The sequence below is a fragment of the Rhinichthys klamathensis genome, unplaced genomic scaffold (genome assembly GCF_029890125.1).
Source record: "Rhinichthys klamathensis goyatoka isolate OS25496 unplaced genomic scaffold, OSU_Roscu_1.1 h1tg000420l_1, whole genome shotgun sequence".
Classification (NCBI taxonomy): Eukaryota; Metazoa; Chordata; class Actinopteri; order Cypriniformes; family Leuciscidae; genus Rhinichthys; species Rhinichthys klamathensis.
In genome coordinates this window covers 56,173-70,343 of record NW_026606918.1, presented here as the reverse complement: position 1 = coordinate 70,343, position 14,171 = coordinate 56,173, and the positions used below count along the sequence as shown (strand labels likewise).

General features: G+C 37.2%; 1 protein-coding gene across 1 annotated transcript; it reads right to left on the bottom strand.

Moving 5' to 3' along the window:
- Positions 1-553: 553 nt before the first annotated feature.
- setdb1a (SET domain bifurcated histone lysine methyltransferase 1a) lies at positions 554-13,252 on the bottom strand. The gene is made up of 21 exons (XM_056235350.1): positions 13,234-13,252; positions 12,601-12,798; positions 12,321-12,529; positions 12,196-12,221; positions 10,518-12,027; positions 9,957-10,103; positions 9,592-9,796; positions 9,403-9,476; positions 9,105-9,295; positions 8,698-8,854; positions 7,807-8,053; positions 7,461-7,722; positions 6,409-6,773; positions 6,213-6,329; positions 4,555-4,724; positions 4,245-4,472; positions 4,101-4,148; positions 3,203-3,301; positions 2,908-3,110; positions 2,705-2,793; positions 554-905 (listed from the first exon to the last, which is right to left on the bottom strand). The coding sequence occupies exons 2-21, from the start codon at positions 12,789-12,791 to the stop codon at positions 788-790; spliced, it is 4,656 nt and encodes a 1,551-aa protein (XP_056091325.1). The 5' UTR covers positions 12,792-12,798; positions 13,234-13,252; the 3' UTR covers positions 554-787.
- Between the last annotated feature and the right edge of the window lie 919 nt (positions 13,253-14,171).

The following is a 14,171-nucleotide window of genomic DNA, read 5'->3' as shown; positions in this document are numbered from 1 at the left end:
CAAAAGCTTGTTGTTTATACCACGCGCGCGGGACATTTGTACATTCAATGTGAACAGTGCACTATTTATTCCATGATGATAATCCTCAAAAAATATCACCCAAAGTTCATTTACCCAAACAAACATAGTTACTACATAGCCACCAGTGTCTTCACAAAAAGAAAACAATATATATACAACGTTAAGAAGTTTCTTGTATTTGAAGGAGACTAAATTATGATTTTTACAGTAGTAATAATTGTAGTAATTTTGGTTGATAATACGGTAAGCATAGTTACTACAATAGCCACTAGTATCTTCACCAAAAAAAAAATAAAAAAAAATAATAATATATATATATATACATAAGGAATCTTAGGAGTAACGTAAGGACGTAAGGAGTAACACAGTAGTTAACTCTTTTATAAATAGCAAGTTATCTAATAGGTTTACCGATACATTTATTTTATAATTGCTTACTTTATTGGTATTGCTCATATTTAGCTTTATTTTCCAATGCATACTTGCATATTTGACTGGAAAAAAACATACAAGACAAATCTTACAATTAAAGTCGTTTTTGATACTTGCAAATTTTATTTACACACAGATACATGACTATTCACATTTTTTGTAGAGGTTAAAAACAATAAAAAAAACACACTTTAATATATTGTATTATACTTTTCATATTCAATGGCTCACATTTATGAAATGCTCTTCCAAAACAGTCAACTACATTTCTGACATGTTGATGAAAGTCAACAACACATTGAAAGCTTTAGTGTTTTATGTTGAAAGGGGCAGATCAGAGCAGTCTTCCAGTGCACCGCAATGAGCCACAGCAGCAGAGCAGAACCTTCCCCTCCACACTGCCCACCTCATAGTTATAATCCCACGTCAACTCCGTACCTGCCCTGATGCGCCTGATAAAGACAGAAGAAAGGAAAAACCGCACACAAACACATTAAGAATCTTGTCTGCAAGGCAATTAAAATATGGCTAAGGGACTGTTCACACAGAATGTGTTTTACCATTCCACTGCTTTACTTTGTCCTAGTTTACTATTGCGTTGCGCACGAGTCTTGTGTCTTTTGCAGCGTCTCACACAGAATGCATTTTTCCACTCCACTGTGCTGTCACGTTGCTAAATCTTTACATAAAAAACAATGGAATAGGTTTCCATGTAAACATTTTGCAACGTGACAGTGTTCTAAAAACGCATCTCTAGACCATGCGTTTTTTATGTTCCACTTCCATGCATCTGGTGTTTTTAACTCCAAAAATGTACTCTGTATGAATGGCCCCTGACAAGGTCCTTCAAGGGTCCTGTTTGGTAAACCCGAAGTACTTAACAGAACAGCCGAGCCATTATCCGACAGCAGCACTAATTTAATTCTGTACCCGACCCATATTAAATAAAGACTGCGACCCGAACCTGCATTAAATCTAATACATCAGGTAGACAAAAATTATTTATTTTCTCATGTAACACAAGCAATTATGTGAGTGAGTGTGTGTGTGTGAGAACCAACATTATGCATTCTGAGTTGATGCATTTATGAAAAAAGACACGCAGCCCAACATGGTAATAATTAAAAGAAAAAGATTCAAATGTGCATCCATCATGTAAAAAAAAAAAAACTTATGCCTACATCATGTGAACAATCTGCCCATACAGGCTATTTTCAACAAATGTGCATAAATCACACCATAGGCTATACAGACGCTTAGAGGTCTCCATAAATTAAAAGAACATATAGCCAAATATGAGCTATTACTGTCATTCATTATCGGAATATTTTAGAGGATTCACTCTGCATTTAAATGCGGTTGTTTCTCCTGAAACTGAAAGATAAAACTTTTATTCAAATTGCGAATAGATTTTATACAGAAAGCAACCAAAGATGACAAGAACTCTTAATGACTGAAGCTGTCAATCACGCAAACGCTGTACTCAACGCTGCAAATCGCATTTTAATTAGAAACCTTTGATGTTCTTCAGACTACAGAGCGTGAAAACAAATAAGCACGGGACCGTTTGAAAGCAGCTGCCTATCAGTGGGTACTGAATTGAGTCGAAACAGTTTTGGCTATTGGACCCGCAGTCCGCCCTTGCCCATTGATTCCCGACCCGCACCAGCACCACAAATCACAACGTAAATATTCCACCTGTTACATCAAATATTAGCGGTTCACCCATCCATGCCCGCTTGCAGGACTCTGTTCCCTGACACGGCATTCAAGTCAAAAGAAGTTGAACATTTAAAAAAACGCATCTCTAGACACACGCTAGGTGGACGTTACATGTTCTGTGTGAACCAGCCCTGAGGGATAATTCCACTGCACTGCTTTTCCATGCAAGCATGCACTAGACGGATGTGTTTGACTGTTGCTGCTCAAGTAAAAAAAAAAAAAAAAAAACGCACCACTTTTTCATTCCACTGACCTGCGATTTACGTTTTTAACAGCAAAAACACATTCGTCTAGCGTTACACAGAAATGCAACGATTTCAAATTAAATTTTTTGAAATTGAAAATTTGTGCAGTTGAATAGAAAACACACTCTGTGTGAATGGCCCCTAAGAATTTAGTTAATTTATGATCTTGAATTAGGAAACACTAGTCAGAGTTCCCAATCAAAACGTGGGTAAACATCACTCATTTTGAAGTATATCAACACAATTGAATTGATAATCAAGCTGTTATGAATCAAGGAACTGACTTGCTGGCAAAGAACGCCACCCATGGGAACCGGAGGTCATGAGTGTCCACAAAGACGTTCTGGACAAACAAATTTGGACTGCAGCTATGCTGTTGAGAGAGGCAGGATTAATGGTAAAACAAAAATCTAAAAGTGCATAATTTTTACAAATTCGTATTATTGTTGGTACATTTACAATCACAAAAGGCTTAGGTTTAGCTTACATTGATGTAGCGGCCGAGGTTGCCCTCTTGTCTCGCGTCAATAATGTAACAGGTCTCCTCGCCATTGAACAGTCTGCGGGTGTTGTTGGCAGACAGAACTGTCTTTGTTTTCTCATTTTGTGTGTCAGTGGTTTCTAATGGTTTTACTCTTCTCTTGCAGGACTTTATGGCAAAGCAACGCTTTGGACCTGAGGTCCCTTGACCTAGAAACACAAATTATAAACTCAGCAAATTCAATGAACCGCTAAAAGCATAAACGGATGAAAAATGATTCTTCAAGAGAATAAAAACTGACCGTCCTCTCTTATTTGTTTGGTCACTTTCTTCTGAGCATCTTTAGATGCTTCATGTGGCTTATGGGATAGTATTCTCGCGCTTAAGGACTCATCACAGACTGAACAGGTAAAGAGGATAGGCCAAGAAAAACATCAGGCAAGTTTGCTACATAATAGAGCAACATGAATGATGGAAAAAAAGTTGCTAGATTTCAACCTATACACCTTATTGTCCATGGCTGCTGCATCCCAATTTGCATGCTATGCATCCAAAACTGGATTTAGGATTAGTCTGTTTTATATCAAAGATAAAGCTAAAGCAACTACACAAGCATTTAAATGTTGTCGACCATATAGTAATAATAAAATTATAGGGAAAAATCCAAGGGAATACATGAACTTATAAAATGTACAACTTGAATTGGAGAAAAGTCTCTGTCGAATGCATAAATGAAAATGATATGCAAGTTTTAAGGTCATGTCAACACTCACATCAAACAGTTTGAAACAAATCGGGCCAGTCTTAACACTTTATGACAAAGATTTTATGATTTACATCCATAGTATGCCCTAAACTTTCATACTCTCTCATTAGTTACTAATATGTACTTTCCCCATCATCAGCAAATTATACAAAATGGGATGAAAAAAGTCATGATTTACTCTCCATCTAACTAAGATTTTTATTGTTAACTAAACCAATATATTGAAAAATAAAGCTGAAATGAAATAAAACAAAAATATTAGATGAAAAACTTAACCTAAATGAAAATTACTAAACTAAAACACTTAAATTATAAATCAAACCTAAATGGGGAAAAAAAATTGCTAAACATTTAAATGTTAAGGCTAATTTAAAATATTAATAAAAACAATAACATAGTATATAAATAACACCCACATCACACTGCATCTTACCTTCCATTTCCTCTTGTTCTGTGACCAGCTCCATAGGTTCTTCTCTTTCTATGAAAATGGAGAAAAAAAAATTCTGTTACAAATACAAGTAAACCGACACACATTTTCTTGGTTATATTGTGAATATTTACACACACAACACACCTTCACCACTGCTAGTGTCTTCTTGGTAGAGAGTATTTTTCCGCAACGGCCCTGTTTTCATGGTTATGGTCTTCTTGTTGCTTTCAACCTCTGTGTCCGAGCAGTACGCCTCGCTCTCATAACCCTCTTTCACTTTCTCCACCCCCTCAATGAAGTCAAGGTTGGCCAAATAGTCATTGCCGGACACTGTTTCATCTTCATTCACTTTGTCTTCGTTCACTATTTTACCTATGAGGTGATAGAAGGAGGTGGGTAAGGAAGTAAATGTTTGGGTCTAAAAGGTTTTCGGTTCAAATGCATGATTGCTTACCAGTGAAAACGCAGACGAATGTGCCCTTGGCCACATCATCTCTGCAGCGGATGCCCCATCCCTTGTGCTGTGTCATGAAGAGCTCCAGCCGCAGCTGCAGACCGTGCTGAACCAGCCTGTTGCTGCACATTCTCGGGTCACAGCGGCACAGAGGGTTACACTCGTACACCCTACAGAGATGGAAAGGGAGTGAGAGAAGAGCGAGGGTGTTTGAAAACATAAGTGTAATGTCATTTTCAGTGTTGGATTGTCATGCATTACATATAAACAGGAGTTACGTAATCAGACAACTTTTTCAAGTAACGAGTAAAGTAGCCCATTACCTTTTACCATTTACTTTTTCAAATAAGCAATGCATGTTACGTTGTTTTGACTGACACCTCTGTTCCCATGTTGAGAGAAATCGGGAATAAATGCAGAGGTTTTGTGTGCTGTGTGAACATGATGGTTATTCTAGTTCTAGACTAAATATAAGCAGGCATTTACTCATGCAGCACTCGTACAAAAACCGATTCAGTATCAGTATTCAGTCCTCAAAATGAATAAAAACAGTGAAATGCAAACACAGAATATTACGCAAACCCACAATAATTTAATATGTTAACACTAATATATTTAATGTACTATTATCTAATGTCTTTGCTGGTGACCTTTGATGATCCAATTAAACCATACCAATAAGAAAAAAAAGACTTTAGATAAACATCACATTTGTTTAATTTCTTTGTTTTTATTGCTAAAATAAGAGTGTTGAACTTACTTCTACTGCGACCTATTCTTCTGCAATCCAGCAGAAGGATTATTCATTTCACTTTTGTTGTGACAGATTAGAGATTTTGTTTATTTGTAATTAAAAGTCAAACAGGCAAGTCTAGAAAAAGTAACACAAAAATAACGTAACTTTAACGTATTTAATTACTTTTTTTAGGGAGCAATGCAATATTATAATGCATTACTTTTAAAAGTAAGTTTCCCCAACATTGGTCATTTTTGAGGTGAGAAAATGATACGCTACCATTCAAAAGCTGAGGTTGGATTTTTTTTTTTTATTCAGCAAGGATGCATAAATTTGATCAATAGTGTCAGTAAAACATTTATAATGTAACAAAAGATTTCCATTTCAAATAAATGCTGTTTTTTTATTTTACCTTCTATTTATCAAAGAAAAAAATCCATAAAAATATTAGGCAGCACAACTTTCCAACATAATACTTCTTGAGCAGCAAATCAGCATATTAGGATGATTTCTGAAGGATCATGTGACACTGAAGACTGAAGAAATGATGCTTTGCCATTACAGGAAAAAGTACACTGCATTTTATAATATTATTTTATAATTTTATGATATAATATTATTAAAATAGAAAACCATTACTTTAAATTGTAATAATATTGCAGAATAGTACTGTTTTGCTGAATTTATCAAATAAATGCAATCTTGGTGAGCCTAAGAAGCTTCATTCAAAAACATTTAAACAAAATCTTACTGATCACAAACTTTTTAATGATAGTGTATCTAGTTATGCACTGGTCTGGAGCAGATCATGGTTATGTTTTTTTCAATAAAATGAACACTGTAACAATGATGCAATACATCTGATTTTGGTGAGGCAATTCCATTGTAATCAAACAAGAATCAGACAGAGGTTGTTTCTTACCCTGTTGGCAAGCTTGTTGGCAACCTCTTATGTGTGTATCCAGCACTAACATCTACTGGACCGCCACTGCATAAGGACGTGGCCCCAATGGTCAGCTGGTGGCACGCGCACTTTGACCTGTCACACATACAAATAAAATGTTTTTAATAATATCATCCATAATTGAAAATTCAAACCAATTTATTTAGTCAAGTACCTGTCCCGACAGCCATCTGTGCAGTCACAGCCGATCAAGAAGTCCAAGCTTGTATTGACGGAAACACCTGGAGCTGGAATTCTGTCTTTTGTGTAAGTGACATTAGGAGCAAGAGTATTGTCCACTTCATTAATACAGGGCACAGGCAACACCTCCCTACCCACAGAGATGTCCGGCAGGTAGAGGTGAGGCTGGCTGGTGGATGTGGAAGGGGGTCGGGCGCGATTCACAAGCACAAACGGGTCCATACAGAACATTTCCAGGAAGAGGAAGTCACAACGCGTTTCAATCAAGTATTCTTGCACTTCCTGCATGTCACACAGGCTCCGCCCACACGGAGAACGATAGAAAATGTGGAAAAACACCTAAAGAGAGCAAAGAGGAGACATTACGTTAAATAAAATTAATGTGCAGCTGCCATACAGAGAAACACCTCCCTTCAAAAGTTTGGGGTCAGTTAAACAAAGATGCATTAAATTGATCAAAAGAGATAGTAAAGACATTTATAATGTAACAACATTTCTATTTCAAATAAACGCTGCTCTTTTGACCTTTCTATTCATCAAAGAATTCTGGAAAAAAGTATCAATGGTTTTCACAAAATATTAACCAAAACTTTTTTCAACATTGGTTATTATTTTTCACGAAAACATTTCTTGAGCAGCTAATCAGCATATTAGAATGATTTCTGAAGAATCATGTGACACTGAAGACTGGAGTAATGGCTGCTGAAAAGTATTGTATTTTAAAATTGCACTTTTAAATATTTTACAATAGAAAATGGTTATTTTGAGTTGTAATAGTATTTCAAAATATTTCTCTCTCTCTCTCTCATATATATATATATATATATATATATATATATATATATATATATATATATATATATAGTTTTTTTTTTAAATGCAGCCTTGCTCAGCATAAGACACTTCTTTCAAAAGCATTAAAAAAAAATCTTACTGGCCCAAACTTTTGAATGGTAGCGTACATTCAATATTGTTGAATGATTTTATAGAATGCCTAATGGATCAACTTCCTCAAACACCACCCACCTTTCCATCGATGCGCCTCCGAGCAGTCATTCGCCGAAACTTAAAAAGCAATGGGATGAGAAGCGGATTTTCACCATGATGCATGTCGACCTGAGATGGTCTTACCCCATCCAGACATGCTGGACAACAGCGGTGATACAAGTATATGGACTTGTGCTGGTCTTGCTCTGAGACGTGCCCCTCTTCCTCAGAAACATACTCTTCTTCCTCATCCGGGGCGGGTCGTTTTGCACTTCTGGAATATAGTGTGCGGTGGTTGGTGGTTAGTATTCCATACCATCCCATATTTAACTAGTACAAGCCCATTACTCACCTTAAATGTGAGGTACTGACTGCCATAGCAGATTTTGCTGTTCGCATACGTAAGATGGGCGAGAGCCTAGACAACTTCTGGAGGATGACCTTCGGCTGGAAAGCTGCCGACATGATATTTTGAGGGGAGATAGATGGTGTTTTGGCGACTGTGGTATCAGATTGTCGGGTCACGCGTGCGGGAGTGTCAGTTGCTGAGGTAACAGTCGTTGATGTAACTGTCGGTGAGTCCACTTTTGTCGAGGAGGAAGTTTTGTTGTGCTGAGGCACGGCATTTCCTGCTAAACAAGAAACAGAATTGGAGATAAATACTAAAACAATAAATACTAATACAATAAAATAATACACAATAAAAATGTATAAAGTAAACCAATTTCGCAAAAGAATACAACTATAAAGAATCATAACAATATGTAGATATATCTTCTGGGCTGGCATGTTAAAATCTATGTGTAAACAAATGTTTGAAAATAAAATATTAAGTCTTAAGTATTTATGTATTTGATGTCATTTGATTAACACCATATTGAATACAAAAATCTGAATGGCTGTTTGAAAATAGTTAAAACGTTCTGAGACAAATGAGTGTCAGAAACAGAAAGTTGAGCAGAGCTACTTTGTGTACAGGGGTTACCACTGTTTTTGCGCTTCTCCATAAGCTTCACCTACTAACAGACAGTGAATCTGTATTTTCAGTCAGCCTGTCTGTCGTTCTTGTTCAGACCAAAGCAAAAACTGGATTGATCGAATTCAGATTATAATGTATGCAGAATTAGTCACTGCTTTTTGAAGTGCCCAATATAACAATACCATGCACGATAATTATTGCAATATACTAGATTACAGAATACGGACACAGGTCTAGTTGTAAATCTGCATACAAGAGACATGAAAAGTGAATGAATACCAAACACAAAAAAGCTACCGGTTTTATCAGGTTGTTGAGTTTTCTGTTGAGGCGATGGTTGTGTTCTCTTTGGAATGGTTTGTTCTGGTTTGTCTTTAGAAAGACGTTTCTTGATATTTATAATGTGTTCCAACTTGTCTGAGCCTTTATAAATCCACTCTTTTTGCTTGTCTTTCTGAAAAAATAACAACAACAACACATTTATCAGCATCAAAATCAAGCATTCAAGATCAGAATCTCCTTAAATCTGTCAGTGGGGCTTGTCAAGTGAGTTTAAAATATGAAATATGCTGTGACATTCTCATGAAGTACCCACTTACTTTCATGTACCTTTGTATTAAGGCACTAAATTATAAGATTCAGTTGAAAGGTTAGAATCAGGTTCACAGAATAAAACTAGCAGACCACAATGGATTCAGTTTCACCTTATAGCAGATCTGGATCAGGCTGCCATCCAACTGAAGCACCGTGCAGGCCTCAAACTTGCCATTTCGCACCGCCTTGGTGTCTTGCCCTATGCGAAGCACCACAGCAATGGGGTTGGGAAAGACACGCATATATTCCTTCACCTGCGCCCGACATGTCTCATCCTCGATATCCCTCCACACCTTTCTAACTGCAAAGAAACACAAACGTTAAAAAAAATTCACTTTCAGAATTCAAGCGTTTTCAGGGGATTTATTAAACTAAGACTGAAATGGAGTATGAAAGAGAATCTCTTACATTGTTTGCAGACAACATGAAAGTCTGGCAGTGCCAGATACGCTGTCTGGCCATCATCATAAAACACTAAGAACCTGACAGAAACATTTAGTAAAACTTTAGAGATATATCTCTAAAGAAAATTTTCACATACAGAATTTTTTTGAGAAACAAATACTTTCTACATGTGTACTGCACTCATAAATTCACCTCATGCGATTCTTGCGCTCAGGAAGCTCAACCAGCACGCCACCATTAAACAAGGTCTTTCCTGCATCATTTTTGTAGCTTGCCACAACACGACAGCCAACAAACAAATCATTGAGCACAGGACGCATTACAGGGGCCACATGATGAGCAGACAGCAGAATCTGTTTACCATGCTTAAACTCCACCTTATATTTGTTGCCCTTCTCTAAAAAAGAAAAAGAAAAAAGAAAAGATGAGACAGGTCAGATGATATCATTTACAACCAATGAATACCACAATGAATAAGAAGAAATGCTTGCTTAGTACAAAAACACAACCAAAACCTTTCCTTTTGTTTGGAAAGATACAGAATAGATCATTCTTACCCATCGTTTGGACTTCTTGTACTGTTCCTCGACACCACAAATCGGGTTTCCTTTTCCCCAAAACTCCCGCGCTAACGTTGAGTTTTATCTCTGGAGTTTTATGTGCTTTAGAAGACCCAGAGGAATCCTTTAATGAAGGCTTGGAAACTAAGAAGAACAGTGACAGAGGAAAAATACTGTTACTGACTAGATGGATGGATGGGAGCGGTGACGAAAACCATGTTATTTTATACACATTTATTAACACCTATTATTCTAAACACACTTATTTTTATTTTTTACTGGACATTCAACCCCACAAAGTTCTAAACATATTACCCATGTTATAATATTTTTTTTTTCCATCTTTGCTGTTTGAATCTTTGCTGAATAAAGAATAAATAAAATAAAACTCACTGACCCCAAATATTTTAAATGGAAATATTTATTTTAACTAAAACGCATGATAGAAATCAAAATGTAAGATTATTCAGAACAGACAAGGTACATCTGTAACACAATATACAATGCTTAAGTTAATATACCAAGGTATAAACTGTATAAATAATAAATAAAGCTTACTTTTTGCAGCTTTGGAAGGTTCCGCAGAAGCATCATTGCGGGAGGTATTATCAGGTTTATTGGTCGATGCCTTGGAGGGGGGGGATTCAGGGGGATAATAATCATCATCACTGGGTATAGGACTATTAGGCGGCAGGTAATCTGGGTCCTCTGAGTCAGACGGTTCCTCAAAACTATCTGCAGGTGATGGTGGTGCACTTGTTTCTTTTTGCTGGCTGGAAGTGCTGGTGACGGATGTAGAGTTTTTTGATCTCAGATTGGTTGATGCACTTGTCGTGGGCACAGAAGGTTTAGCTGATTTGCTCCTTGTTGTTGGCTTTTCCGTCTTGTCCGTGGATTCCGAATCACAAGTGGCAATATTCTCAGGTTCTTCTGAATTCCTCGGCAACGGTGAAACTTCAGGAGAAGTCTCTGTGGTCGACTCAGGCTCAGTCTGGTTTGTTTCAATGAAAGCTGTATCATCACTGGGAGTAGTTTCAGGTTCTTCTGAATTCATCGGCAACGGTGACACTTCAGGAGAAGTCGCTGAGGTCGACTCAGGCTCAGTCTGGTTTGTTTCAATTAATGCTGTATCATCACTGGCAAAGGTGTCCATTTGTTCTGTAGTGCTTAAAGGCGAAGACACTTCTGAAGGGGTCACTGGTGTCACTTGAGGACCAGACTCATTTGATGCTATGGAAGCTGAATTATGACCGGCACTAGCTTTCAATTGTTTTGAATCACCTGAAAGTGAAGGGATTTCAGGAGAAGTCATAGCTGATAATTTAAGTTCAGTTTTAATTGTTGCACTGCGATCTGAATTGAAACCCTCGGACTGTTCCGAATCGCTTTCAAGCAAATTTATTTCAGGAGTTAATGCTGTCAGCTGAGGTTCAGTCTTCATTTCTGCAATGGATTTTGAATTATGACTGGAATGCATTTTGAATAGTTTTGAATCGCTAGGAGGCGAAGACATTTCTGACTTTACTACTGTCGACTGAGGCTCAGATTTTATTTTTGCAATGGATCCAGAATTAGCACTGATAATAGTTTCTGGTTGTTTGCTTGGAATCAAAGACATTTCTGAAGGAGTCACTGCTGTTAATTGGGGTTCTGTCTTGATTAATTTTATGGATGTATTGTTTTGACTAGGAGCGGTTTCGTGTTGTTTTGAAATGTTCATTTCATAAGCTGTTATTGCTGTCAGTTCAGGTTCAGTCTTAATTGGTCTAGAATCTGAATTATGCCCGGCAATAGATTCGAATTTTTCTGAATTGCTGAGAAGTGAGGACATTTCCGGTACTTTCAAAAGAGATTCGGTCTTAACTATTGCAATCGAGTTGTCCGTTATTTGTTTTGGTGTGACAGATTCAGAACGGCTGTTCTCGGGGGTCGAGGTCGATGAGGGTCTGTTGGTGATGTCAGATGATGATGATGGTGGTGCAGTGCTTGAAGAGGTTTTGTTCACCATCTGGACTAAGTCCTGAACGAGTCTGGATGACTTCTGAATGGCCATAGTCACCTTTTCAAGCTGAAAGAAAGATAAAGGAAAAATAATTCATAAAATGGAATGATCAATGAAAAATTAATAAAAACAATGAAAAGAGCAAAATTAACAGAAAAAAAAGACAATGAAAAATGATAAGCGCAAAATAATATCAGCATGTGTAACACCATTTTTTTAAGTTAACATCCTCACCATTGGTTCCAAGGTTTCTTTGGTGGCTGCAAAACAATAACCAAAGTCATGAGCCCAAAATGGTATGCCATAATGTAAAAGTATTATTATTTCAAGCACTTTCCATTATAATGTTTGTCACTTACCTCCCAGATCAATGACAACAAGATCATCATCATCATCATCTCCATTACAGACACTAATTCTCTGTCTATCCTCATCATCATCTGTGATATGAATGACGTCCTGTGGTCGTGGTCCTCCTCCTCCTTCCTCTTCCGAGTCCTCGTCTTGGTACTCCAATCCCAGCATTCCATAAAGACCCTTCATCACCGACTCACACTCAAGGACTGATCTGATATAAACAGTCAAAGGGTCACCCAGACTTCAAGATATTGGCATTAGTCACTGAAAAACACAACTTACTCGGAGGCATTGCTGTACAGAAGGCGGGTGTAGGTTGAGTCTCTCTCCCTCAGCTTCACCCACTCCTCCACCTGTGTAAGCTGTTCACGTCTCTGCATCAGATGAGGGTTTCGGTCCACCTCTTCCTGGATCCAGCGCTGCAGGTCATCCTTTGTCATCCTCAGGAGGTTCTCATCTCTTCCGCTACTCATGGCTTTGCTGTTGGAGCAGTATAATGAAAAAGGTAAAACATTTTGTACTATTTTTGTACACTGTTTAACGTATGACATTAGTGCTGCATGTTGTATTGTGATTTTGATAAACTTGGCTATAAAGCTCTTTTCTCCTCTTCGTTGTTGAAGTATTTGTATGTACAATATGTGTACATAATACATGGCTTCCAGAAGTCATCAGAAACTTTTGTAAAGGCTAATAATGAGAATTAGAGGATGCAAATGTTCAGCACTCGTCTAGACAGTTTAAACAGCATGATTGACAGATCAAAAACTACAAAGATGATATATAACACAAACTCCAATAACGTAACGTTACTTCCTTTAACATTCAGCAAATGTAAGGCCTAATAAAACCAAATGTTGCTACTCTTTGCTATAGCAATTACATAAAGCAAGATAATTTCATAAGGTGAAATACATACTGTGTAGTTTTCCCAACTTGCTGCTGCGGTATTTTGAATCCTGAGGACACTTGATTATATGGCGTAAACTACTCCGCTTGTCGTTAATGCACAAAGTCTACCACTGCTGCAAGGACGAGTCTTTATGGATATCCTACAGCCTCCGAAATTACATGAAACAATAAAAAGTCCGCAATAAAAGAACTAAAAACACATGGAAAGTAACAATATACCCAGTCTGTCGTGTGCCTGTATGGTAGCGGATGTAGAATCTACAAGAGACATTCTGATTGGACCTGTGCATGTTGACGCGGGAGTATTAGCCACGCCCACACACCGTCAATCTCTTCAGTCACACAACGAGGACCAAAATATATTTAACGGAGGTAGTTGGATGTAATTTGTTGTGTGGTTGGTCTAAATGATAATTATTGTTTTTTTAAAGCTGCATCGTGTGCTTTCTATCAAATGGCTTTTATAGATTATCGTATGTTCGTCAAGTTCACTTATGGGCGCCGCATTGACACGTGCCATCTCAGCGCTGGGACCAATCACAGTGGTTTTGTTAAAGTGTTTTGTATGTAATCGGAAAAATTATGCAGTTCTCCAGATGAATGAAAAATAGAGTAACACTTATTATGTGAACTTGCTTTATTTTCATAAACATGTAGCATATGACACAATGACAATTGCATAAATACTTATTCAGCTCAAATGTGCTGAAATATACAGTAGCAGAAAAGAAATAGAGCAAAATGTACAAAACTGTTTTTCTGTAAGCGTTTGAATATTTTCCACAAAGAAATAACATTTAGTGAACAAAAGGTTAAACAAACTAATATTTAGCACTATGTCTAGAGCTCTTTACGGTTTGTGTCAGTATGTATGAAAATCACAATTTAACAAAGATTTCAGAAGACAGAGAAGTTTAACATTATGGAACCATGAGATATTG

Bases quoted from the DNA above. Each gene is read 5' to 3' on its own strand.
- setdb1a (XM_056235350.1), bottom strand. From the start codon at position 12,791: ATGAGTAGCGGAAGAGATGAGAACCTCCTGAGGATGACAAAGGATGAC. The intron at 9,797-9,956 runs GTAAGAATGATC...TTTCTTTTTTAG, and splicing joins ACAAGAAGTCCAAACGATGG to AGAAGGGCAACAAATATAAG. The intron at 8,855-9,104 runs GTGAAACTGAAT...TTATTTTTTCAG, and splicing joins TGATCCAGATCTGCTATAAG to AAAGACAAGCAAAAAGAGTG.